The sequence below is a fragment of the Populus nigra genome, chromosome 10 (genome assembly GCF_951802175.1).
Source record: "Populus nigra chromosome 10, ddPopNigr1.1, whole genome shotgun sequence".
NCBI classification, from domain to species: Eukaryota; Viridiplantae; Streptophyta; class Magnoliopsida; order Malpighiales; family Salicaceae; genus Populus; species Populus nigra.
Window position 1 is genome coordinate 16,418,721 of NC_084861.1, and position 27,991 is coordinate 16,446,711.

The 27,991-nt window shown below is 37.5% G+C and overlaps 4 protein-coding genes across 4 annotated transcripts; 2 read left to right on the top strand and 2 right to left on the bottom strand.

The window, feature by feature from the left end:
- Window positions 1-1,068: 1,068 nt before the first annotated feature.
- On the bottom strand, window positions 1,069-4,694 carry LOC133705975 (receptor-like protein kinase). The gene is made up of 2 exons (XM_062131444.1): window positions 1,785-4,694; window positions 1,069-1,687 (listed from the first exon to the last, which is right to left on the bottom strand). The coding sequence occupies exons 1-2, from the start codon at window positions 4,540-4,542 to the stop codon at window positions 1,341-1,343; spliced, it is 3,105 nt and encodes a 1,034-aa protein (XP_061987428.1). The 5' UTR covers window positions 4,543-4,694; the 3' UTR covers window positions 1,069-1,340.
- Window positions 4,695-9,766: 5,072 nt separating this feature from the next.
- LOC133705683 (mannosyl-oligosaccharide 1,2-alpha-mannosidase MNS1-like) lies at window positions 9,767-15,437 on the bottom strand. Its single transcript, XM_062131025.1, has 14 exons — window positions 15,109-15,437; window positions 14,951-14,998; window positions 14,696-14,863; window positions 14,166-14,278; window positions 13,944-14,009; window positions 13,624-13,795; window positions 13,364-13,453; window positions 12,919-13,043; window positions 12,729-12,794; window positions 12,096-12,204; window positions 11,863-11,961; window positions 11,120-11,200; window positions 10,871-11,041; window positions 9,767-10,284 (listed from the first exon to the last, which is right to left on the bottom strand). The coding sequence occupies exons 1-14, from the start codon at window positions 15,265-15,267 to the stop codon at window positions 10,054-10,056; spliced, it is 1,698 nt and encodes a 565-aa protein (XP_061987009.1). The 5' UTR covers window positions 15,268-15,437; the 3' UTR covers window positions 9,767-10,053.
- A 4,063-nt stretch (window positions 15,438-19,500) lies between these two features.
- Window positions 19,501-21,786, top strand: LOC133705807 (FT-interacting protein 3-like). The gene has a single exon (XM_062131184.1). It carries the CDS (start codon window positions 19,501-19,503, stop codon window positions 21,784-21,786), a length of 2,286 nt encoding a protein of 761 aa, XP_061987168.1.
- Window positions 21,787-26,734: 4,948 nt separating this feature from the next.
- On the top strand, window positions 26,735-27,987 carry LOC133705041 (B-box zinc finger protein 32-like). The gene has a single exon (XM_062130133.1). It carries the CDS (start codon window positions 27,055-27,057, stop codon window positions 27,805-27,807), a length of 753 nt encoding a protein of 250 aa, XP_061986117.1. The 5' UTR covers window positions 26,735-27,054; the 3' UTR covers window positions 27,808-27,987.
- Window positions 27,988-27,991: the final 4 nt, after the last annotated feature.

The window sequence follows — 27,991 nt, forward strand, 5'->3', positions numbered from 1 at the left end:
CACGTACGATCAGCTACACTGGATCCTGTCCCTCGGCTCGCCGCACGGCTCGGCTCAGCTCGGCTCGCGGTTGGTGACGTGGCAGGTGGGTCCCACTTTGCTGACGTGGCTGATGACTGGGCGCTGACATGACATGCTGACTGTGCGTGATGATGTCATAATTACATCATGCTGACGTCATCCTTATCCGGGTCTAGCACGTGGGTCGGGTCGTCTGGTATTCGGGTTGGGTCGGCTCATCCGGGTGAAGAAGACGCGTGTGATGCGTGGCGCGCGTCTGTGCGCGTGGGCAGTGTCCTCGCCGGCACGTGCGGCGGATTCCGACGTCCGATTTTGACGCGGTTTTCAACAGTGGCTTCGTCTCTTCCTCCTCTACACAGTGGTATGGTCAAAACATAATTTTGACAACTTTTATTTTTGAGCAAAAATCAAACACCCCTTTAAACCATGTGCTCTGATACCAATTGTTGGTAATTCCGGTGTACTGATAGTTGCTCATCGGAGGGGTAAACACACTGAGATAATATTTTACGTGGTTCGGCAAATTCGCCTACATCCACGGGAGAGAGTTCATATTATTTAGGGATAGAGAAAGAATACAATAAATACATGGAGGAGGATCACTCAACTCTCAGCTCATACACTCTGCTGCATATGGCAGCAGGGCTGCTGCCCATGGCAGCAGCTCCTCTTTCTCTTCACTTCACGTTTTCCCTCACTCTCACAACTCTCACAATTTTGCTCTCACATAATACCTCTATTTATAGGCATTTCATGACAGCTCTTCTTGCTTTGTTGTCAACATTGGTGGCTGCCAAACTCCAGCTCATTCAACAATGGTGGCTGCCAATAGTCAATGGTTGGTGCCAACCATTTGCTGCACATGCAATGGCAACCAACCTAACAGAAATCAAGTCAGTATTTGAGATGCCATTTCGTTCAAGCTTCAGAAGAATGTTAAAAGCTATCAATATAAAATTCATTGAGACTATGATCTGCTCAACTCAAAGGTGGAAGATTGTTCATCTTATGAAAACAGTAGTCATATGGTGGTAGCTAGTCTCAATGTTAGTGAGCGTGATCAAGAATTCATGATTGATGATTCAAACTAAGATGTCATTTTGTTCAAAATTCCAAAGCTAACGTCCTAAAAATTCTGAGATACAAAGGAAACATTATCACCCCTATGATACAAGAAACAATTTGTAAGAAATCTCTCAAGAAATGGAAATGTTTAACGAGTATTGATTGAAAAACCAGGGATCCCTGCACAAAAACATGCGGAAAAGAGGGACCGCGCTATCTGATAGAATCAATCCGTCAATAACAGTACTATAGTTTCACCTCCTTCTTCTGCGATCGTTTGCTTTTACTAATTGCCTGACAACATCTCTCATTGAGGGTCTTTTGCTAGGCTCTTCTTCAGTACATCTCAAAGCCATCAAAAGCACGTTAATGACTTGATCCTTGATGCTGTCAGAACTCAAAAATTCCTCTCCAAGACTTGAATCAGCAATCCTGTTGATGTCTTCCGTGATGTTCCAAACAGACCTAACCCACCCTACAATAGCTGTTCCCTCCGTAAATGAGGGATCCAGTGCCTTCTTTCTAGTTATAAGCTCAAGCAAAACAACCCCATAACTATAAACATCAGATCCCTTCGTCTTTATTGTCGTAAATGCGTTTTCTGTGAAAGCGAAAGATGATTAGATTTTCTCTACAAGAAAAACAGTAGCAGGATAACATAATAAGTAGATGCTTAAAACAGTAGGTGAACAGGTTACCTGGAGCTATATATCCAATGGTTCCCGCAACAGAGAGGGACTGTGCTGAAGCAGCAGAAGACTGATCCATTAGCTTAGCTATGCCAAAATCAGAGATATGAGGCTCCATATCAGAGTCTAAAAGAATGTTTTCTGGTTTGATGTCTCTATGCACTACAGGAGGATCACAATCATAATGGATATATTCCAATCCATGTGCAATTCCAATAGCTATCTTATACCGCATTTCCCAATCCAGGATTGGTGGTGCTCTGGTTCCATGTAAGACATCATAGAGGCTCCCATTTTGCATGTAAGTATACAGGATTAGACCGTAGTCCTTTTGAAACCAAAACTCCTCCAATTTGAGCAGATTCCGGTGCCTGATTTTCCCAATGGTCTGAATTTCTCTAACCATGCTTTTGTTCCTTTCTTTGTGGCCTACAAATACAATTTTTTTTACTGCAAAGATTTTGTCTCCTCCCAATGAAGCCTTATAAACTGTTCCATGAGCTCCCCTCCCAATGATATGTCTGTCATTTAGATTCTCAGTAACTTCCAGCATCTTGTTGAGTAGTGAAGATGGACCCTCTAGAGAAGTGTTCTCAACATCCTGCCTATATCTTCTGCGCCTGATAAACAAGTAAACCACTCCAAGAAGCACAGAAACAGCAGCAACAGGAGCAAGGGCTATCATTACGATTGCCACTTTAGACAGTCCATTTTGATTGCTTGTTTGACTGTCACATGGCAAGAAATTTCTGTTCTTGTGGCATTTTATGGGGCTTGATGGAGAGCACATGACACATAGGCCAGGATTGCCCAAGAATGATGACGGAGAATAGTTAAGCAAGTCCATCAGTGTTTCCGGTATTGCACCTGTGAAATGATTGTTTGAAACATTGACCTTGTCCCATGAAAGGATATAATCAAGAATTGCTAGAGTTCCTGTCAGATTATTGTTTGATATATCAAGTCTTTCAAGCATTTTCAAGTTCCCTAGCTCGGAAGGAAGTTTTCCGACGAATCCATTGCTGCTGAGATTCAAGGCATACTTCAGACTCCGCACCGATCCAATGGATGAAGGAATCACACCTCCTAGAATATTCCCACCAAGTTGTAGCTCTGTAAGCATTCCAAGTTCTGGCAGGAAAAGTGGAATGCCCCCGGTAAAATGATTCTCACTTAAAACCAAAGTGGATAAGCTCGTCCAGTTCCTCAAACTTGACGGAATTGTGCCATTCAGTGAATTAAACCCCACATCAAACTCGCCTAATTTGTAACACCTTGACAGCTGAGATGGCAAAGAACCTTCCAGTTGGTTGGATGAAAGATCCACTACCAGAAGGTTTATAAGATTACCTAGCTCTGAGGGTATGGACCCTGTAAGCTTGTTCATGGAAAGACGAATGAAAGTGAGACCACTACAATTCCCAATGCTGGGCGGAATTGGGCCTGTAATGTTATTTTTGCTGATGTCCATGTACAGGAGGATAGGATTTTCTGCGAACTGTGGAAGGGTACCTGAGAGGTTGTTCTCCTCGAGGGTCAATCTCCAGAGTGTTGGGCAGCCTCCCACATCAGAAGGAATGCTGCCTTGAAGTTGGTTGGAACCCATAACAAGAATTCTCAATTGCTGCCCGTAGCAAAGATTTGGCGGAATTTCACCAGTGAACTTGTTGCCAAAGAAATCGAGCCACAATAAGCTGCTGTTGATTCCCAAAGTTTGGGGAATGACCCCATAGAATTGATTTTGTGCCAGTGAGATATTCTGTAGTTGCCTGAGCTCAGTCATCTCAAGCGGTAATTCACCAGAAAGACTGTTGTTGTACACATAGATGCTCTTAAGACTTGCAATCTTCCAAATGCTGATAGGAATTTCACCACTCAAGCGATTGTCAAACAATTCCAGGTTCTCTAATTTGCTTAGCCTTCCCAATTCACCCGGAATCTCTCCCTCAAGTTGATTTGTGTACAAGTTTAAGGTCGTCAACGACTCGCAGTCCCCAAGTTCAGGAGGAATCCTCCCAGACAATTGATTCTGGGAGAGGTCAAGGTAAGAAAGCTTTTTTAGGTGGCCAAAGGAAGATGGGATGGCACCTCTTAAGTGACTATTAATAATGGCCAAGATTGCTAAGCTGCTAAAATTGCCAAGGTCTGAAGGGAAACCCCCACTAAAGCTATTGAAGGACAAATCTAAGGTGTCCAAATTCTTGCAATCGCTGAAACCTGTAGGAATTCTACCCTCAAGACTATTATGATCTAGAAGCAACTCGGCAAGGCTTTCAAGCTTGGTTAGACTCTCAGGTATCTCACCAGAGAGTGAATTAAAGGAAAGACTCAAATACTGCAAATTTTGAAGGTACTTAAAGCCATCAGGTATTTTTCCAGTAAAGCTATTTATGGACAAATCCAAGTGCTCAAGTAGACTACAATTGCCTAGCTGTGAGGGTATGTCACCAGAGAAATTACTGGTGTGCAAATCGATGGTTTTCAAATGCTTTAAGAGTCCAATCTCTGGTCCCAATTGACCAGAAGTTGCATAACCAGAGAGGTTCAAAGAAACTACACTATGGGTTCTACTATCACATCCTATACCTAGCCAAGAACATGGAGTTGAGTCTGATGCATTCCAGCTTGAAGTTATGGAAGGAGGGACAGAATTCCACCGCCTCAAGAGTGACAACAGAGTCGACCCATCATAGTTCAAGCCAGACACGGTATAGACAGACACAAAGTACCAACATAACAGGAAGACATGATTCAAAACAGAACTCATAGTCTAAAGGAAGCTGGGTTTTGCAAGGAATGCTTTAAGATTCAACAAACGGTATAGCTAGACATGGAAGAAAACTAAGAATTTGGACACCTGAGATAGTCCTAAGAGAAAACGAGAGCTAGAAGGTGAAATGTCAAAGGGATTTTTGTGAGTTGCTTGGTGGTGGTTGATAGTGGCAGGGGGGGCGGGGTCTTAAAGGGCGCGAGTCTAAACAATTTCAATATTCTTTATTAAGAAAATATTAAATTAATATTTTTAGTTGATTTTAATATAAACACATGAAAATAAAAAAAAAAGTAATAATTTGAGGATTCTTTCAATAATATTGTCGAACACAAGCTAAAAGCTTTGCAAGACTGTCTCTTCCATCGAGAAGCTTCAAAGACACAAACTTTGCTTCAGAGCCTTAAGATTACAGAATCCAAATTTGACTGGCATTGGAACAAGCCATATGGTTGTTTTTATTGGAAGAAGAGAATTCTCTGACTTGGAATCGAAGTAGGGACAGGTTGTTCAGTGGAGAAAACATGGGAAGGTATTTTCTTCAATAACAGTTTTATAATACTGCAATGAACGTCAAGAACGAGTAGTCAAGGTGCAAGCTTGTCCGGACCAAAAAAAAGAAGGAAAAGTACACATAAGCTAAGCTATTGTTAATTTAAGGTTTCATTCATTGTTGTCTTGTCATAAAAAGCTATAAGAACAGGCACAGACAGTAAGCCAAGTGTGCATTTGGTTTTATTTTATATGACTAAAACAAACCCTTCAGGAACGTTTGCGTGAGCCCACATGTTAGGTGTGCTTCATTTGATTTACTGATCATGCTCCAAAGTCTACATATTTAAATGCCCAATTAAGCTAACTACCCTGACCCCAACAGTATTAAAACTTATATTTGTATTTTAATATATAGTTATCAAACCCAACTAATTCATTGATTTACATTCTACATAGAATTTGTTTTTTTAATACAGAAACAAAGTCTTTCTTTTTTCCTAAATCTTGATAAAAAAACTGAATCAACATCGTTTAAAGTTTTAAAAAACCAAAGCAACGTCTTTTTAGAGTCTTTTTTAATCCAAAAAATAAATTGATTTTCGGTAGCTCTAAATGTACCCATCAACGAGAAGATTAAGCTAACAAACACCCCACTCGAACTGCTTAAAAGAAAAACGAGGGACTAAACACTGATACTTTTAGACTAGGATGAAACGCTTCTAGACAAGGAGAGAAAAGAGGTCTCTTTTGCATTTTCTTGATGTGTATCTCAAGCTGATACGTTACTATAACAGCAGGTGATTCTAGATAATTACATATGAGTTTATTATAATTAGATAAAAATTTATTTTAGATAGATTGATTATGTAGATGGTTTAACAAGTATATTTATGAACAAATAAGATAAATCTAGGTCTAAGAGAAGTTTTGGTCATATCAAACTAGAATAACAACTTAAAAGAGTTATAACTTTTGATTCGATCATTGGATCATACTCAAATTTTTACAGGAGTTTTTGAATATCTTTTTTTATTGTCAAATCTTTAGATTTTGCAGATCTCGCCTTATGATCCTGATTTTGACAGTTTTTATTATTTCATTATTAATTTTGAATTTCATGTTATTTTTGGATTTTATGCTTCCTTTAAAATCTCATATTTTTATTTTTTAATTAAGATGGAGTTTTTATTCTATTTAAAACTTTGTAAATTTCTAAAAAAACAAACATTATTATTTTTATTCTAGAAAAAGAAAAAAAAAAACTTGCAAACTTGAGTTTCACATCTAGAACTCATTTTGCTCATTAAAATTAAGGTGTTCTTTCTTTGTCTTACCGTCTTCCGCTTCCGCCTCCATCAACATACTTGTACTTAGTTTCTTTTCATGCTTAATGTTGACAGGATTTAACAATTTTTGAACATCTCGGCTGGAGATGATGGAGGGGCTGAATTCTTTTCTCCACTATTCTTGCAACATAGATTTCGCTGTATATCATGTGTGGAATATCAGGATCTGTTGGGAACTTTTGGTGCTTGACTGCAATAGAATATTTCCCAGAATGGATAGAGAATCCTGTCAGCCTGGAAAGAATGGAGCTCTTTGATCGGACAGCCCCATATCAAGTGACTTCGACATCTTCAACCGCTACCTATACTGACATTGTCAGGAAATTCCGTCCTCTACTGAGAATCTTACGAATTAATTAACTTATCAGTATATAGGAAAACCTAATCTGTCTTTTAGCATTTAATTGACTTATCATTATCTAATACACCATAATCTCTTTCTTTGTTAGCTTATTCAAAGAATCGTGATATAGTTTTACTTCAATTCACAGAGATAAAGATTCATGGAAGTTCATATTCCAAAAAATCAATAAGGGTGTTTTTTTGGGTGCTGAGGAATAATGGTTTCTTCAGACTAGCTTTAGCAATTCGTACATCAAGATTTAACCCGTTATTGTTTGGATAAACAAGCCATGGTTACACATGAATTCTATTGTTCCTCTAGGGCCATTGTTGAATTGATTGAACAATTTTTTTGACTTGCAGGAGAAGCTAAAGGTGGAGGGCCGAAGGCTCGGTGAAACTTTCAGAGGATGCAATGGCATCACTTAATGTAGTCATTGTGAGTTATATGGGGGTGGGCAACAACTATTCACGAGTCGAGTTTCTAATATATTTATATTTTATTTATTATTTAACTGGTAAGAAAAATATTTTTTATTGATTTTCAAGTATTCATATATAAGTTTTAGTTAAGTTTGACAAATCTCATATCCTGTGACTGCTTATTGGTAAAGATAATTATAAAAAAATTATTTATTTGAATAGATTTTGATTGATATCCATAATATTTGTATGAAATTGTCATCCTCAGAGTAACATTGGTTAGGGAGAAATTTTTTTTATGTGGTAGAGGATAAAATTCCATCAAAATGGTTTAGGTGATTAACAATAGTTCTTTTTTTCTTTTTTGGTTTTCTGACTAAAATTGTGAATGATGGATTACTATTTTGGTTTGAGAGAGAACTGCTTAGGCTCTTCCTCTTCCCTTTCTTTCTCTGTTTTTTTTCTTTCTTCAATGCACACGCTGTTAGGAAGAGAGCAAGTTGGAGAGTCCTTTGTTTTCAGCTTCCGAGGCCTCTGTTGATCGGTTTGTGCCACATTGAACAGAATCAGGCATGTTGTGCTTCTCCTGCACATTTTTCTTCTCTTTCCTTGTAACATTGACAGTCCACCACCAGGCCCTGTCTGTTTTTCCAAACCCACATCCTGGAAGTTGCAAGGGTTCGAGAGATGAGGGAGCATCAGCTAGCAGTGTCTCCGAACCACGTGTGTCAGAATCAGATATAGCCAAGCACAGGATTGTTCGGCTTGGAAGCTAAATGTTGGAGGACACTTCATTAATCATTATTGTTATGGCTCTAAACCAATTGAGCTGTGTATTTTCAAGCTATATTCAATACCAATCCACCAGCACAAATTCTACACCAGTCCGAGTCCTGGACTTGCATCTCAGCAACATTGAGTTAGAGAGTAGCAAAGAAAAAACCTACGTCAGAAAGCAGGTTATAAACAAATTCAATCAAACTGCTACCTTTTTTTCCTTTTTATTCTCACAAATAAAATCATGTTTTCCTAAAAATAAGAAGTTCTGTTTCCTTATGGGATCCATTGGTGGACTTTCCAACTCAATCGTGTCGAGTTGGCAAACCAGAACTTGTGTAGAGCATATGGGAGGTGAGATGGGCCTGTGTATTTTTAGTCATATCCTCTTATATGCTAAAACCAGTAAGAAATCCTCCACTTTTGGTTAATTTAATCCATCGACTAGATAGACCTTATCTCAGTTTTACTAGAATTATACTTCGTGTCGCATTCTATTACCCTATCTAGATACAGAGTCCCCTGTTTTACAATACTCTGCCTCAAGGCAGAGCCAATATATACAGAGATAGAGCAGAGGCATCAAAACCCTTCTTTTTACAGCTTCCTATATCATCCATGCAGAATGCCAATCCTCCCTTTAGATATCATTATCAACATCCTCTGCTTCCTCCCTGCCAAGATTTTGGTTCGCTTCAAGTGTGTATCAAAGTCATGGCAATCCCTTATTGATAGTCCACAATTTATCACCCTCCATCTTGCTCACTCTTTGGAGACAGATAATCTAGGAAACCTTTCTTTCTTATATCATTTCTGTGTCTAGCCTTGCGCATTAACGCTGGTGCTAATGTAGGAATCGGTGAAAAGTATTCAAGAAGGTAAGTACTAGGATCCGAGGTCACAACATAGTGGATGGATCGAGTTGCTGTTGACCATGTTGGAGGGGATGGACTGGAGGAATAAAAGATTTGACCAACTCTTAGTGTCATGGAATTGGTTTAGGATTAGATGAACTTTATTAGCCTTTTGAAGTGTAAAATTGGTTTCACATTTATGATTTCTGTTAGGACAATAGCTGTTTAGCTTAATGCATGATCATGCATTACTACATTTTGTTTTATCCAGGTATAAATTGGATTAGAATTTGAAAGGTGCATGAATTTCTATATAATTTGGCCCATTCGCCTAAGATTCTTCCTATAGGGTTCTACCACTGGAGAAAGGTAAATACAAAATGAGGGCACTACCATGGATCTACATGTTCCGGTTTTTTTTTTATTATTATTTTGTGGTTAGTTTTACCTCGGTTCACAAATAGCTTGCCATTTTGTGCCAAGTCTTTCTGGTTCAACATTTTGTCCATATAATGGACCTTAGGCCACACGGTAGGGATGGTTCTCACCTAAATCTTAAACCCCAAATGGTCCTAAAAGCTTGAATCCGAGACCTATACAGATCCTTAGTTTTTAACCACTAGATGACCCCATGGAACCATTTTATGCTTAAGCAAAATGGCAAAACAAGCCTCGTAAACCGTCTAACCTGCGCTCAAGTCAAAAGGGCAATTTTTCAGCAAGGCTCCGCACAAGTAACCATTAAGATTTCCGATCTTACACTCAGACAGCTAATTTCTCTGACTTCCGAGGAAAACAATGTAAAACATATACAATTAGCCCTTCCTTAATTAGCTTACTTAACTGGATTAAGACAAATCTTTTCTCCAATAGCAAATTATGAGCTTGAATCAACAGCCCCCACCAGCAATACATAAAATTTAAGAAAATTATGATTTGGGTCCAGCATTGTATTAAGCAAAAGTTATCATAAGCTAATTAGGGTGAGAAAAAAAGTTTTTTCTATAAAATAATAATATCAGTAAGCAGTAAACTATTTTCTATGTTACACCCAACATTGTGTTCATCCTCGCCATAAAATACAACATTTCTACCAGCCTGAAATGGAGAAAAGCTGTGGAACCACTTTATTTTCTAATGTGAACAGCACTCCATGGGGCACTGCAATCTAATTTTGATAATTACGAACTCTTCCGTTTTGTCATCAGATGGAAGCCTCAAATCATTGAGTGGATTCATCGAAGAACATGGACAGCAATGAATCTTAATGATCAACCAAAATGACCTTCTTTCCTGCCAAGTGTCCTTGTTTGGCTATTTTTTGATTGTCCAACATGTTCTCCATCATGTCGTGTGACGATTTTTAGAGGGTGGGCTTCTGTGTTGAAAACCCACTCATCTAGTGAGATGACTGAAGATGGAGAGAAAAGAAGATAAAGATACTTAAGAGTCTCGGCCAGAAAGAAACTTTGCATCATATTGTCTTTGACTCCAGTATTAACCTGAGAATACCAGCAGAGCAGATGGTCAGTAGCGGCCATGGGGGGAAACAAAGAGAATATATCACTCTTTATGTTGTGAAATTTTTTCTCCAAAATACAAGTATAATCAAATACTGTACTGGCAAGACAACTGTAATCATATAGTGGCCACAAGAATCTTAGGCTACAATATAAGAATCCAAGTTTAAAACTCGAGAGCAGCTGTTTCAGACAAAGGGGCCACAAGAATACTTAAGCAATTATAGAAACATCGACTGGTCTCTTCATATTAGCACTTGAAATTAAAAAAACCCTCCCAATTACTAGCAAAATAATTGTCTTCAACTCAAAAAGAGTAAAACAACTCAGTTAAGTCCTATATGATTTCCTAGGGCCAAATATTTAAGAAGATTTTGCTTCTGACAGAAAATATGGTTTAAAGATCATCCCAGAGCAAGTTCTGACAGAAAATATGGTTCTTTAAAAGATCATCCCAGAGCAAGTTCTGACAGAAAATATGGTTCTTTAAAAGATCATCCCAGAGCAATACTACACAAAAAAATGTAAACAAATGATACATTATGGTTTTGTGGGCCAGAACGCTTACATCCTTTAGTCCAACATAGCCTGTTTCAATACGTGAGTTCTTTTCAAATGCTTGGAATATATTCCAACCCCACTCTCGATAAGTCCTGTTGCCCGTAAAACGCCACAGGTAAAAGAGCGATTCAACAGTTTCTGGTCTCAATATGTTCCAAGATGTACCAACACTCATGTCCTGAAAATGACATGTATGGAAAAACCATCAGATGGAAATAATTGATTGCATACTTGGAGGGCATTGATGATGACTTACCTCCCCAGGACGAAAAAAATAATTCTCCCCAGCCAATTTTGTAGGTGTTGATTGGTAGAAGTTGTAGCAAGTCCAAGCAAGCTGCATAAGGCAAAAGGAAAGCACAATTAGGTAAATATTAGTAGCTGACAAAAGGGTGACCTAAGGAGTGTCGAATTAGATTGAGAGTACTAATGAATGACCAAAGCACAAGGAGTACCCAATTAGATCAACAAAGTGCAACCTTATCAGGGGCATGCATATGTCCCTTGGGAAATCTGCACAAGTGCCTATACTTGGGAGCAAGTTGAAGTTCCAGTGGCCAAGATGCACAGATGCACCATGATCATCATGAAGCAAAACATAGCTTATAAAAAGAGCTACAAATGTGAGCAAGAGGGGAATAACGCACACGTATGAATGAGCAGAACTGCAAAGTCTTGCACACACGTGCTCACACAAATAAAATTGTTACATCTTAGTTTTTCACATCTTTTAGGTCGTCACTGTGTTACCAACTTCATATGGCAAGCCCACATCATTTACAAACACAACATATGCAGGCATGAAACATCAGCCGGAAAGAAAATAGGAAGATGATCTATAACCTGCAACAGAATTTGCTAGTCTAATAAATGAAAAAATGTGTCAAAAATTTATATTGGCAACCATGTCTAGTAAATGTACCTTAGGATGAAGACCACTAACTACCCAACTAAACATGCAATGGTTTCAAGTCTTGATTTGAAGGATGTTACAAATACCTCTTCAGCAAGTGTGAAGATTTTCTGAGACTCGTCAGGCCCATAACCAGATGATCCTAAAGCCAGCATTCCTGGAGCAAAGCATGCTAATTCATCCATCTGCATATTAAAAGAGAGAAGGAAGCAGGCAGACAAATTCAAACTATTCATTTCTTCTGATGAGTAATGAAGATTACAAGAAGCTAAGGCGGCATGCCATATTATCATCTAAAGGCATGAAAAACAAATAGTACCTTGTCTGACAGTGAGTCTCCATTCTTCTCACAAAGGTATGTGAAAGATGATGGTGTCGTCTTCCGAACCAAGCTTAAGAGACCTTTCATTGATTTCTCCCACATTTCTCTGCTTCCAATATTTCAAATTGAATTTTTTTGTGAGGAAGAAATTCAATAAACAACAATAAGTACATGATACATTTCAATTAAAATAGTGGAGTGAGTGTGAGAGAGAGAGAGAGAGAGAGAGAGTCCTGGCACATTAAAAATGGAATTGTGAAGTAAACGTCACCCTTTCCTGTACTTAACATGTACTATTTCTTCTCTTTGGAGAGTTCATTTTGGACCTTACTGTACTTGAATTTTTTTTTATCCCATTTTACAGTGGCATGGAGGATGGAAATATTAATCCCATATGGAGATATTAATCCCACAGTCAAGAAACCTAACTGAATTTGATGAGACAGATGACGTGAAAATTTCCCATTTCCTCAAAGCAGCAAGGTGATAATTCTTTTTCTACAGTTATTCAGGAGCTCGGCTTCCTCAGGAATCTAAATTCAGTAAGAATATTGTTTCTTCATTTTCAAACCAGTAAAGCAGGCCATTTTTTTTATATAAAATAAAAGTAACACGATGACAACATCTCACCTATAATTTCTCACAGCTGAAGTTTTGTTCCCTTGAATCCAAACTTTGAGCAAATATTCATAAAAGCTGCAAACAGATTTTCAGTAAACAAGTTCAGCATTGATTATTTTAGCAGTGTCAACATAGATGACAAAACTGAAGCCCCATCAACAATAAATAATTCATATCAAAGTCTTCAAATGGTCAATACCTGTCACCCATTGCCCCAAAAGTTATGGTCGAGTATGATCCAATTCCTCTATCAGGACTAATATAGATTGGAAGCAAACCATCGTCAGGGAAAGTTTTATTAAGCTCTGCTATAACATTCTCTGCCTGAAACATTCATTCTCAAGCAAATTAACTGCTTGCCAACAAATTAACTATCACAAAAAAGTCAACTACTTGCCAATGAATTAACCATCACTAATTTTTATTGAAGTTAATAAATAATAAGATACAAAGAAAATAAGCCCGCTTATTTATGCTTTTCTCAAATAACAAATCAAGTCCAGTTTTAGCTTTAAGGACCAGAAAATTAATGACAGGCATCATTTTGCAAAATACAAGGCCAAGGCCATCATATCTGAAGCTCTGACACAGTAATGCAAAGAACACTGGCAATTACATATGCATGGAGACGTGGGAGAAGATACCTTCTGCTGATACTTCGGGTCTCCTGTCCTATGAGAAAGAGCAATGAATTCAAGCTGCTCTGTGCCAGAATCGGCAAGAATACTGTCACCCTACAATAAAGAGAAAGAAAAATTAAATACTTCCATTGTTTGCAAGCAAGCATAAAATAAGCATCTGAACAAGTTAAAGCTCTGCAACACATCTTTTACTCCTATGAGATAATAATGTCTGGATAAGGAGACAGTGATTGAATATACATACAAAAAGTACTAAGACTTACACCAGTCCATCCTGGGTTATGAGCATTTCCATGTACCAAGTTAATGGTGTTGTAAGGAATCCCAGTAGGCGTATTCCATGCAGGCAGCAATCTGTCAGCAATGTCCCTGGCCTTTTCAAGAAAAACTTTGTCCCCTGAAAGATCATATGCACTAAGCAGTCCACCTACAACTCTGGATTCAATTTAAAGGGACAGGATATATCAGCAAGATGATCAATCTCTGAAATGTAACTAATCTAACAGACAATTGAAACATGGCATCGTTACAGTTGTTATTTTCTAAAACAACAATAACTACATATTAAACCTGATAACGCAACCTTATGGTTGTCTCAAACACGCTAGCATCATAATCCTTGTTAAAATCCAATGAGTTCGCAACCCACCTACAAACAATGGAAGAGTTAAGTAAAAACAATGACGTTAAAGCATAAATTTGCTCTATGAATGCACCTAACTATCATTACTGACTATGAGAAAAGCAAAAGCATACTGTAACATATAAGTGCAAGGGGAAATACGGAAATGCAAAGAAAACTCACTCTCTAGCTCTTTGGAACTGCTCATCTAAACCCATAATATATAGAGTATCAAGAGCATCTATTAGAGTTGCTCCAAGACCACCAAAGCTGTCAATACCTTTCTTCGACTGCGGCTGTTGGGGAAGAAAAATAAAAATTAACATGCTGAGTATGTAAAGCCTTTAGAAAAGATACAAAAATAACCTTTCATGTCCAATTAGTCTACCCTAGGTGCCATTTCTATAGGTGCCATTTCTATAGAATATTTAGGTAAAATTTACCAGTTAATCACTTTATCCTACTTGAGGAATCAAACTAGCTTAATTCAATGATCCATGTGACATCCAGCAAGGAGAAAACAAAGCACAAGCTTGACTATCATATATACATGGGCTATGAATGCCATTCAATTTTTCTCAGTGGAAATGCATTGCAAAAGAAGAGAAACAAATTAAGCACAAACCACAAACTTGCATAAATCCAAATCATACCTCCGAAACAAAACATAAAATCAACAAAATTGGTCAAAAAAGAAACAGAATTATCATTACTTGAAGCTCGTCGTGGCCCCACGCATACTTCTCATAAGAACTCCATGCATGGATCATAGCTTCTTTCACTTTCTGTCTTCTCTCAACATCAATGGGTTCGTCAGGCACATCCTTTTTCTCACTAATCAACTTACCATCATCTCCACCACCACTCTTTAACCCTTCCAACTTCACCAAACAAAAGAAAAATCACTATAAAAAATTTTTACTCGAAAAACAACACAATGAAATCACAGATCCTTTCTAGGTTTTTACCATAGTTTTTAGCTGATTCACTTCCCCATTTAATTTCAAAATCTCCACCTGCAAAAATAGTAAACTCTCATAATTTTCCTTCGGTTTCTATCACATTTTCTCAACAACCAAGCAATTAGGAGAGAAATTGAATAGATTTTTTTCCTTTTTTGGTTTACCTCGTGTTCTCTTACGAGAGTCTGACGATCCCAGACGAAGAAAGAGGCGCAAACAAAGACAATGAAAAGCAAAGCTAAGCGTTTCGGTCTTTTGAGATAATACGATGGATTACAGTACCTCCATTTGCTTGACGACGACGACGATCTACCCCTCGCCATTGCTTAGATCTAATTCCAAAACACAATAAACAGGGATCTCCTCTGTGTTTAATTGTAGACTGATCTGAGAAAAAATGGAGAGTTTGAAACGTTTCGAGATGGGGATTTCTTGGTTCCGCGTTTCGCGGGATGCAAGAGACTTTGGTTGGATTTTGGAGAAGACTACGAAAGTAAATAAGAAAAGCAACAGCATGAAAATAATAATATTTTTTACATGGATATTTTGAATTAAAAAAATATATTAAAAAATTTAAAAATATTTATAATATAAATTATAATATTTTTTATATTAATACTTAGAATTATAATAAAAATAATAATATTTATAATACAAATAATAATATTTTTTATATGAATATTTTGAATTATAAAAAAAATATTTATAACATAAATAATAAACATAAATAAAATTGAGTCTGACAAATAATTTAAGAGACTTAAATTATCGGCAGGATTTAAACTTAATGGGTCCTAACACGTGATTCAAAATCATTAGGTCCTTATACAGGATCTAATTAAAATGAGTATTGATGAAGAACCTTAAATCATTGGATCTTAATTGAGAACCCAAGCTAAAAAGGTTTTGATGCAGGATCTATAAGCAGTGGGTTTTGACGAAGGACTCAAGACATAACACCCTACGTCTATAGCTTGGGGTTTAAGCATTGGGTCCTACATCAGCACCCATTTATCTTGGGTCCTGATGCAGGACCCATTTATCTTGGGTTCTTTAGCCAAATCTATTTATTTTGAGTCCACATTAAAAATACTCATAATCTACAATATTTTTGTTATAGTACCGAACAATACAATCTAGTAAAAGCATTTACAATCCACAATAACTTCTGCTATAAGAAAATATTAATCATTTTAGTTGTAGTTAATGTTATAATAAAAATAAATTATAAATTAGATGTATGTTAAAACATTTTTTTAAGAAAGAGTAGTTGTATGTAGAACCCACAAGTTAAATTTAAATATTACTCTTGAATTAAGTTAAAAATTGTTTATAACCAAAGAAACTAATGTCATCTCTATAAATCAAAAGCTGAAATGCAACTTAAATCAATCTATAATAAAAAAATGAAGTAAGATTAAAAGGTTAAAGATCTCAACTTCATTCTCTTTCTGGTTTGTTCTAATATATATTTACAAAAGATTTCCACAAGCCACCGAAACTAATTAAGAGGCCGAGTCTTCTATACCTTTTCATACACGAGCACATAAACCCCATCTCTAGCGACTGCCGCCGCAGCTAAAGAAGAAGGTGCCCTCTCAGAAGCATTCGCTCATATGATGGATGGCATTCATGCAATCATCATCCAAATGCTGGATGATCATACATAAAGATACATAGCGCATAGCATGCGATATTGCTGTAAAACAGGGGAGGAAACCAGAAGGACACGAACCTCAACTTTTGCCATCATGACTGGCAGTATTTTGCAGATCATCCAAAAAGTGATAGCACAGGTAGTCAACAAAACAGGTGCTGATAGTCTTAAACAAGTATAAAAACTGAGAAAATACACCTTGACTGCGTGTTGGGACACGTGCTTGCAACTCTGGCATTGCATCCTCAACACAATCTTCTTCTTGACCGGTTGTTCTAGCCTATTAACAGGAGAACCAACGATATTAAGAACAGGAAAGACCTGAAATCACACTCCAGATGAGTTATGGCCGGTAACAGTCATGTAAATTCTGTTTTTGTACTTGAGCAAATACACAAGAATACAAAATTGTTGGGAAACAGGCTTGGTCTGACCTCCATGCATGACTCCTTGCGATCATATCGGCGCTAGCTTTCCTTGAGCAGCTAGGCCATCTTAATTTCCCCAGCTTCCTGTACTGGGTAACCTTGTGTAAGTGTGCCCTTTGCACTCCTTGTTTTTGCAGTAACTCTTCCTTGTCTTGGGAACGTTCACCTACGTATAGTAGAAAAGCTACAAAATCAACAAACTAACATCGCATTCTATTTCTCATCTTTCCACCAACAGAAGCTAGCAAGCAACACTACTCTCCTCTTTCCCTCCTTGTTACTTGTGGAGTAGAGTGCAAATATATATTATTTGGTGGTTTTTTGGTTTGCGGTGAGACGATATGTTTTCAGAAAAGCTTTCTCTGATACTGAAATCAAAAGACAAGTTATCTGCCACAAGATAAGGGATTATACATGATAATATAATAAGTTGTATACTCAGGGTTTAAATTCTGGTGATCATCGAGAAGGAAGTATATGACATTAACCCCTAAATGTATCAAGAGAAAGGAAGAAAAAACAGAAAACGAGGGAGCAAAAGAAACTCAAAAACTTCAACTTGTTTAAATAGTACAAAGGAATGTTGAATTAAATCGAGAAAAAAAAACATGGAACGGGAAAGGAAATACCAGAGGATGAGATAGAGGTAAGTACCTCCATTGAGCCAGAGAAGAAGAGGCGAGGACTCTTTAGAATGTAGAGCCTCAACAGAGTAATAATAGAGTGCTCGTCCAGCAGATTTATCAACAGTAACATAACCACCATATATATTGCGAGAACTCTACTTTTGGCTGTCCAGGAAAGCTCTCTATTCTATCTTTCTCTTTTAATCCCTCTTGATGATGAAACTTGGATATATCTACATGCATGTTCGGTTGCTTGAAGAAGAGCGCTGTCAATGTTAGAATTTCCCTCCAACTTGGCCTTGTAGAGATGGCCAAGTGCTTCACTTTGCCTCATGCCAGCTTCGATTTGGGCAATGGAACAAGAAACAATAAGAAAGAAAACGAGAGGCAAACATGGGTTACTTTCCATGGTATATATTTCCTTTTGTTACTCCCGTACGCAACACTATAAGAAAAAACCCCCCAAGAGGAAATTTAAATAAAGGAAGTTCATTAGTCAAGTTTCCTTTTCTCTTCTTTCCCTCCTTGTTTCCTTTCCGAATACAGATATTGCCAAATCTGTAATATTTATTCAGCTTCTTTAAATATGTAATTTAATTCACTCTCCATACACTTACATGTACCAAATCTCTTCCAACACATGCACCTAGCATAATCTTTCGGGCTTGAAAGGTACTTAGCTCAAGGCAATATACTTCTTCTAGTTTGCAACTATTAGAGAATAATATAAATCATATCCTGGGACCTCACCTAAAAGCTTAAGCTATTGGGTGAGATGGTTCTTTGACATGGTATCAGAGCCTTGATGACCAAGTGGTCACGAGTTCGAATCTCACCATCCCTATTTATTTGATAAAAATTAAGCACAAGGTAAAGTGAGCCTGTGCAAGTTTCAAGTCTAAAGAGCTTTCACTTGAGAGGGTGTGTTAGAGAATAATATAAATCATATCCTGAGACCTCACTTAAGCTTTTAGGTGAGATGGTCCTTTGACAGCAACCAAAAAAAAACCTTTATAGCTTGAAGTGATTAACTTGTTTTTCCTCTTTTATTTATTATTTTTGCAGATAGGTTTTCTTTCTCGTTTCAACTCTCAAGACCTCTACAGCACCCATACGTACAAGCTCCAACAGGCAAACCTCTCAGCCGCTACCTGCATAGGAGAAGAACAATATCTTCTGTCAACCCAACCGTAGGCTTCAATCCAGTCCAGCAGGAGCTTCTTCTCTGCGCCATAGCAACAGCAGGAGATTTGTTTCAGCAGCATCCTGTTGGCATGCAGAGAACTTGAGTCTCTTTCTTCTGATAGCAGCAGCACCTGGAATCTTTTTTTACGTTGAAGCAACGACAGCAGGTGCTCCTCAGCCACACCTTTCCCCAGCTGCAGTGGCAGAACTAGCAGCAACCTTCTCTTCCCAGCAGCGGCAGTGCTGGTTTCAGCAACACAGTAACAGTCACCACCGAGAAGATCTTCCTCCAGCAAGCAGCTCTGCACCAGCCGTGAACGGCAGTAAGCTGCAAGCTCCAACAGACAAACCTCTCTCCCCACCGTGCTCCTCCGGCCAGCGTCCATCAGCTGCTCAGTCGTGAGAAGCTCTTCTCCACCGGAGTCAGCTTCCTCTCTTCTCCCCCGGACCGCAGCTCCAATTCAACAGCGCCAGGTGAGTCTCTTCCCAACTTTGCAAATTCAGTTCCTTTGACACAGTGCGAAGGCAATTATAATTACCTTCGCACTGTGCATAGCATGCGTGAATAATTCACGCATGCATGCAGTTTTGCCTGGCCGGGTTTTCTCCGTGTTTTTTCCCCTTTTTTGAAATCTTTAAATTGTTGCTGCAGATTGTGCAATGCCGCCGAAGCATGACTTCTCTCTCAGGGAGATAAAACCAAACATTGATGGAGGAAAAACCTTGACTCCCAACATGCTCACCTTGGTTGAACCACTGTATTTCGTGTATGTAAAAGTTGTGAGAGCCTCCCACTTGCCTTTGAATCAAGCTACTTATGTTGAAGTGAAGAGTGGAAACTATAAGGCAACAACCAAGTACATTCAAGGTACATTAGCCCCCATTTGGAACCAGGTGTTTGCTTTCAACAAAGATCGTCTTCAAGCGAAGACTATAGAGATTTCGGTGAGGGGTAAGGTAAGTGTGACTAATGAGATAATTGGTAGCATTGAAGTTGGTATAGGTGATATCCCTACTCGGCTTCAGGGGGATTCTTCATTGGCACCGCAGTGGTATGGACTTGAAGATAAGAATGGAGTTTCTGGTAGATCAGGAAATTTGATGTTGGCTATATGGGTGGGGAATCAAGTGGATGATGCCTTTTCACTAGCTTGGCATTTAGACGCAGCATCTGTTAGTGTTGACAAGGTATCTAATGCTCGTCCACAGGTGTACTATTCGCCAAGACTCTGGTATCTTAAAATAAAGGTGAATGGTGCTCAAGATTTGGTAGTTTGGGATCCAAATCGAAAACCTGAAGTTTACGTGAAGGCTACATTGGGGAATAAGGTTTTGAAGACCAAAGTTTCGAAGAACAAGGGTGTGAATCCAAGCTGGAATGAGGAGTTGATGTTTGTTGTAGCTGAGCCATTCGAAGATGCTTTGATTTTGAGTGTGGAAGATGATAAAGGAGATAATATGGTGGATTATTTGGGGAAGTGTGTTAAGCCTGTGCATAAAATTACTCAGAGACTCTTGCCTCCTCTTCCAAGTGAAGAGATAATCAATCTTGAAAGGTATGGGGTGGTAGAGGGGCCGATGGAGAAGTTCTCGAGTAAGCTTCGTGTCACTATATATTTGGATGGCGTGTATCATGTTTTCGACGAACCTGCTTTATTTAGTACTGATTTGAAGGCATCATCACCCAAACTGACGCCAGGAAAAGTTGGAGATTTGGAGTTAGGAATCTTAAAAGCTGAAGGGTTGGTGCCCATGAAATCCAAGAATGGATTGAAAACTACTGATGCTTATTGTGTGGCCAAATATGGACCCAAGTGGACAAGAACTAGCACTGTTGTTAGCAGTTTAGAACCAAAATGGATGAAACAATATCAATGGGATGTTTTGGATCCATGCACAGTGATTGCTATCGGAGTTTTCGACAACAATAATTTACAAGCAGGGGATGGATGGGCAACTGATAGATTAATTGGCAAGGTAATCAGAATTCGGCTTTCTACACTTGAATTTGGTCGGATATATAAATATGCCTATCCTCTGGTAGCCTTGATGCCTGATGGGGTGAAGAAAATGGGGGAACTTCATTTCACTCTAAGATTTATCTATACTAAAGGTTCTGGTGACAAAATTTATCAATACACGCAGCCTATGCTTCCCAAACCAGCCTATACAGACCCAATGTCTGTGTACCAAATAGATAGTTTAAGGAACCAGGCTGTTCGTCACATAGCCATGAGACTTGCCCGTGCTGAACCACCATTAAGAAGAGAGGTGGTGGAGTCTATGTTGAGTGGACGGGGACCTGTATGGAGCATCCGGAGAGGAAAAGCTAATTTCCAGAGAGTGATGGAATGTTTGAAATTCCTCAAGACAGCTTTGATTTGGCTTGATGACCTACGCCAGTGGAAGAATTCAAGGACGACGATTGTCATGTTTGCAGCGTTTTCAGTTTTTGTATATTATTCAGAGATCATAATTCCATCTTTCTTTGCCTTCCTCTTCTTGAAAGCTCTGCGCAACTATTTCAAGAGGCCTCGAGACATTCTATGTTTGGATACGAATCTATCACAAGTTGAATCTGTGAATACTTTAGACTGGCAGGAAGAGCTGGACACATTCCCTTCATCTGCGCCATTCGAGGATTTGAGGCTCAGGTATGACAGATTGAGAGCCATTGGATACAGGATAGAAGAAACAGTAGGCGACTTGGCGACTCAATTGGAGAGGTTTCATGCTATATTTTCATGGAGGGATCGAAGAGCTACTTTAATCTTTACACTCTTCTGCCTAGTCGCTTGGATAGTGTTTTACCTCGTGCCTTTCCGGTTGCTTTTTTTTCTTTTTGGCACCTACATGATGAGGTCTCCAAGATTTCGAGTTACTCTTCCACCGATACCTCAAAATGTATTCAGGAGGTTGCCTTCGAGAGACGATTGCTTGCTTTGATCTAGCAGTCTATCCATCATTGATGCATCAGACTTGGGGCGGTTTTTTATTTTATTTTTTACTACAAAAAATCTAAGATTGGTTGATAACACAAGGAGTTTTTAATTCTAAATTTTAAGCGATGATGAATTTATTTTATATTGTGACTGATTTGAGTCCTTTTTCATCTATATTGTGACTGATTTGAGTCCTTTTTCATTCATGCATGATATTGATACCCTGATGCTCTAATATATTCTCGAATATATTCTGTTAAATTTGGCATGTTGCTATTTTTAATACAATAGCATTCATTCAATTTACACCATTTCAAGCACACATACACTTCGTGATTTTTGACCTTGCCCTGTAGAGCTAGGATCAGACCATATGATTACTGTAGCTGGTCTGCTTAAGATGCATTTTCTTTCTAGGTTCAGCGGCGTGGGGATACAGTGGAAAGAATCCTTGTTAACATGTGGTTTGCGTTAGAATCTGAAAGGGATGTTTAAGATGGAAAATGCATCTGCCCAATTACAGAGATTTTACGTACATCTTGTTTGTTCATGTAGCGAGTTACGAGGCTTCAACTCCAGGTGAAAGAACTGTAATTTTGTTTTTGCTCAACAGGTGGTTTCTAATTAAGAAAAACCAGTTCCTTAAGGATGGTACAGTTGTTACAAAGCCAACCATGCAATGTTTGATAAAAGGAAGATGGCTTCATTCGTCTGATAATTTGCTTTTTAACAGAGGAAGCAGCCCATATACTATAAAATCTAAAATAACAGACTGTACTTTCCGATTCCAGTCACACCAAGATTAAACTGTGAAAATTATGCTTCCCTGGCAATTCATTTGCTTCATCATCACTCTCCATGTTGTTCTTCCCATTCTTCTTCTTCACTGTTTGTTTCCTGTTTTTAGCACCGAGATCATGCTCTTTTGAGCTTCCATTTCCTTCATTAGTGACAATATCACGTGAAGTAGCACTAGAACTTGAAGCACCTCCCTCCAAAACTCTATTTTCTCCATCCACTATTTCAGGACCCTCCATAATCTTCATCCCTTTCTTCTTCTTTTCCTTTTTGTTCTTGTCCAGACCAGCAACATGGGAAGAATGCTCCTTTGTTTCTTCATTGCCTGGAGAATTGTCAGTTGAGGTCGAACTTGCTTCATTCAATAAGACAAGACTCTCCACATGAGAGTCCAAGTAAAATTTACCTGTGGGAGAGAGTATTTTAGAGCCCCAAATTCTACAGCTCCCATTTTTTTGTCTTCGAGTAAGAAATTAGCTCTCCATTCCAAGCAGTAAAAACATCTCACCATTTTTCTTAAATCCGACAAAATCAGAAACCCGACCTTTCAAATGGTCACTATTGAAAACCTTAATCCAAGATTTGGCATCACCATACTCTTTCATTACCCAGATGGAATCATGTCCTTCCCTACAGAACCTTCTCTCCAACACAACCAATGAAAGCAATCAATCAAAAACAGTAACAATCAAGTCTATATGATCCCTACAAAGCACACAATCTGGAGTTATCATTTCCCCAATCTTCTCATCTACTAAATTAAAAACCACAATCACATTCAATGCACACCTTTGGGAACTCACAGTTGTCCACTGACAAGCTCTGTTCAGAAAAGCCGACCTTGAACCCCGACGGATGACATGTTTGAAATCATTTTCCACCATTCTCCAGCATCCACTCTTCAACAAGTGAAGCTCAATCAATGGTGGCAGTATTTTCTCCTTAATGCTCCAAATATACTATTCTCACTGATTTATAGCCATGGTTGATGGTATCAAAACCAAACGCTAAAGAGGGCGCAAAGAATCCATAAGACTGGAAACTAACACTTGGCTCGGGGATAGGCACCGTCTTTCTAATACTAGGATTCCACAAAGCAGCCCTGTGTTTTTGGGTAAACTATTGGTGCTGGGGGCATTGGTTCCTCTGCTAAAAATTACTGGGTAGCTAGACCCAGTATTGTTAGCTTTGATTATCAAGTTAAATCCAAAAATTTTTCAAAGAAGTCAGCAGTGTTGGGTTAGGCTGAGCAAGACCCACTTGTGTCAGGATTTTTGCTTGGGTTCAATGTTAGGCCCATTTCTTTTAGGTTAATGCAGAACACAAGAGTGTTGGATCAAAGACAAAACCTAAAATTTTTAAATCTTGAATTTTTAAATATTTTTTAAAATATTATTATTTTTATTATAATTAATAATTTTATTTTTTGTATTATACATATTATTATTTATATTATAATTTATATTATTAATAGAATAATTAATAAATTTGAAAAAATATTATTATTATTATTATTATTATTAAATTTTAAAAATACTATTATTACTATTGAAGAAAAACCATTAAAATATTAAAAAATATAATTCAAAGTGTTCATATAAAAAATATAATTATTTGTGTTATAAAATATTATAAAGGTGAAAATTACACATCAATCATTCTTCTTCACAACATGACAAGATTCATGAGTTATAGATATACCATAAAACATTTGAAATAAAAATTTATAATTTTTATTAGAACATTTCTCTATATTATTGTATTCTTTTTCTTTAAAAAAAATCATTATATAAGTACCAGAAAGTTTTTATTTTCACTTAAAAAAACCTTTTATAAGTATTATCCACGAGCTATATTGGTCTATAAAGCTTTAAATATAAGTAATCAATCATTTTAATTAAAAAAAATTATTGTAACTAATTAATTTAACGATTATCCATTTCTGGATTCTACTAAACTACTAAGATTTTTTTTTAATTTATCATTTTTGTATACAAATATTAGGATTATATATAACAAGCACAGAAGAGACAAAACAACCTGTTGCATGATCCCACTAGGTGCGTGTTAGAGTAGTAGCCATCTATTATCAATCCGAGTGGGAAATCAAGCTCCTCCCATGGCATCTAGGAAATTCCTTATCCGGGTACAAAAGGTATAGGTCTTGGACCTTCCTTGTGATATCTAAATAAAAGCAAATCTATTTGGTATTTAATTTTTAATATTGAAAAAAATAATTTTTTTTATTAAAATCTTAGTTATTACTTATTTAGAAATGTGATTGCGGTTGTTTTTTAAATAACTTTTCATGTAAAAATACATTAAAATTATGTTTTTTATTTTTTAAAAATTATTTTTGACATTAGTATATTAAAATGATTTGAAAACATTAAAAACATATTAATTTAAAGTAAATAAAAAATTTTAATTTTTTTTAAATGTTTTTAAAATGGAAAACAAAATTAATTGATATGGAGTTGATTTCTAGATTTGATTATTTTAGAAATTATTATTATAATTATTAAACGAGCATATTTACTTGGAATCCAATTAACCTCCTCCTCTAGTACAGGACATTCGTAAAAAAAATAATTTGAAGTTGACATGACAAGTTAAATCATGACTAAGTTGATTGGATTAAAATTGATTTGATTTTAAAAAGAATTAAAAATGAGAGAAGATCATTTTTACCAACCATAAACTCCTCATACTGGGTTGAATTACTGTGAATTTGATTTTCCCCTGTGAAATTTGTGCGATCATCCAGGCTCAACCACATTAACCATTCCATGCTGGTCAAGAACAATTGAAGGGGAAACAACACCCAAACAGTCCGTTTCCTCAGCTGTGTCCCATAGAAAATCATTCCAATCACGCTACTCATGGGATTTGTGATTTATGATTTGATCTGATTTAATGGTTATAGTTTAAAATCTAGTTTATTTTTCTTTTATTTTTTTAAATAATATTATTTTTATTTTTTAAAAATATAAATTAATATCAGTATAACTTGAATTTTAAACCAACCTGATTTAGAGTATATTTGAAATTGTAGTACCGGTAACGATTCAAAGTATTTTTTACTTATAAATATATTAAAATATATTTTTTAATTTTTAAAAATTATTTTTAATATTAATATATTAAAATGATTTAAAAATTTATAAAAAATTTTATTTTAATAAAAAAATTTAAAATTTATAAAAATACGGTTCAGGTTACAAACACACCTTCAAGAACTCTTGAATCAAGATTAAAAAGGAACAACAGCAGAGGTATCGTACCATCCTCCACCTCTAACCTCATATGGTGTCCTTGCCACGTGGATGCTATTTTGTATCCTGAGTACGGCATCCCTCTCTTGTGAGGCCATTTGCGTGGCTCAAAATAAAAGCATGTAGTTATATCGCAGCTATGGGTTTTGCCACGTAACTGGATATCATGTTCCATTTTTGAAATTTCGACTTTGTAACTAAGCCGAATAAGTCATGCAATCAGGATTACTATCAATTAGTTATCGTAATTATTGACTATGACGGTATTGCCCCGCACCTTTTTTGAAGAATGATAAATAATGAACGGTAGAAGCCAGGGATGCGTGTCGTCTGAGGGGCAAAACAGGAATCAAAGATTAACATTACACCGTTAGGAGCCTTGTCATCAACTCAGATCTTCAACCACAAAACCAGCACATAAAACATTCAAACTTATTTTAGATTTTAACAATTAATTAGAGTGTTCTTGAGGTGATATTCTTCACATTCTAGTCAATGAGATTTCTTTTTTAGTCGGTCTCTCTTCTAAATCCCACAACAACACAAGGAAAAAACACCCGAGCTAACCTCTCAGAAAACGACGCTCCATCAAATTTGAAAACAACATGATATGATATTTTTCTCAATTACAAAACATCTTCTAGCAAATGTCAACGTTACTACTAATTAGGCCAAAATAAGGTACCAGAATGCAAAAAGAGAAAAAGAACAGATTTTGGAACAAGGTTCACTAACACGTGGACAAAAGAGAGTGAAATTTCGTAGCCGAGGATCCGGATGGTTAGAAAGTTTAATTTGTGAACTAAATAAAAGAAAAAAAGTCTAGAGGGTTAAAACTAGGATACTTTTTTTATACTTAAGAGTGGAGATATAATTTGTTGGAGGGGTCAGGGAAACAATATTTCCTGGCCAGCCCCCCTGGTTCCGCCACTGCATGGATGGACAGCACCATATATTATATTAATATATAGACACGCACCGCCTTTATTAGCCTATATCTTTTAGCCCCTACCCGCCTCTCTCTCTCTCTGCATTACCACCAACCACCATCTTCACTGCCGCTTCTCTCTCTTCTTAATTCTCTCTTCAAGATTCAAATCCTTAAAGCAACATTCACAATATCGCTTAAGCTTTCTTCATCTGCAATATTTCCGTCATCTTACGTCGTTTGAAGCGTGAAAGTTGATGATAAAGAAGTAATGGCTGTTAAAGTTTGTGAGCTTTGCCATAGAGAAGCTGGTCTCTACTGCGATTCAGATGCTGCGTTTCTTTGTTTCGAATGTGATTCTAACGTTCATAATGCTAACTTCGTTGTTTCCCGTCATCTCCGCCGTGTAATTTGCTCCGCTTGCAATTCTCTCACAGGAAGTTCATTCTCCGTCACCGCCCCATCTCTTCGCCGTGTCACCTGCCTCTCTTGCTCGCCGGAAAACAAAGAATTGGACTCCATCTCCTGCTCTTCATCCTGTTCCAGTACTTTATCCTCTGCTTGCATTTCAACCACCGAAACGACGCGCTTTGAGAACACAAAAAAAGGTGTCGAAACCAGCTGCGTCACCAATATCCCGGCAAGATTTTCCGGGGGTAGGCTGAAGAGATCGAGAAATTTGAGGTCAGAGTGTGTTTTTGTGAATTGGTGCGAAAGGTTGGGGCTCAATGGTAACTTAGTGGTGCAGAGAGCCACTCGGGCGATGGCGCTGTGCTTTGGGAGACTGGTTTTGCCGTTCAGAGTGAGCTTAGCGGCGTCGTTTTGGTTCGGGGTCAGATCATGTGGGGACAAGTCCGTTACAACGTGGCAGGATCTGAGGAGGTTAGAGGAGGTATCTGGGGTGCCGCGGAAGATGATATCGGCCGTTGAAATGAAGATTGAACATGCGCTGCGTAGCAGGAGATTGGAGCTGCATAAAAATATGGAAGAAGGTTGGGCTGACTCGAGTGACTGCTCTGCCTGAGCGGCACGTTCAGACTTCAGAGTATCGTTGTCAAATAAGTTCACAGGTGTGTGGAAATTAGGAATTTTCTATGTTTTCAAAGAGTTTTTATTTGTTAAGATTAACATACATAAAAAAAAACTTGTCAGAAAAATAAAGATATCTTGAGACAATTACAAAAAATAACTCGTGTTAAGCTAATCCA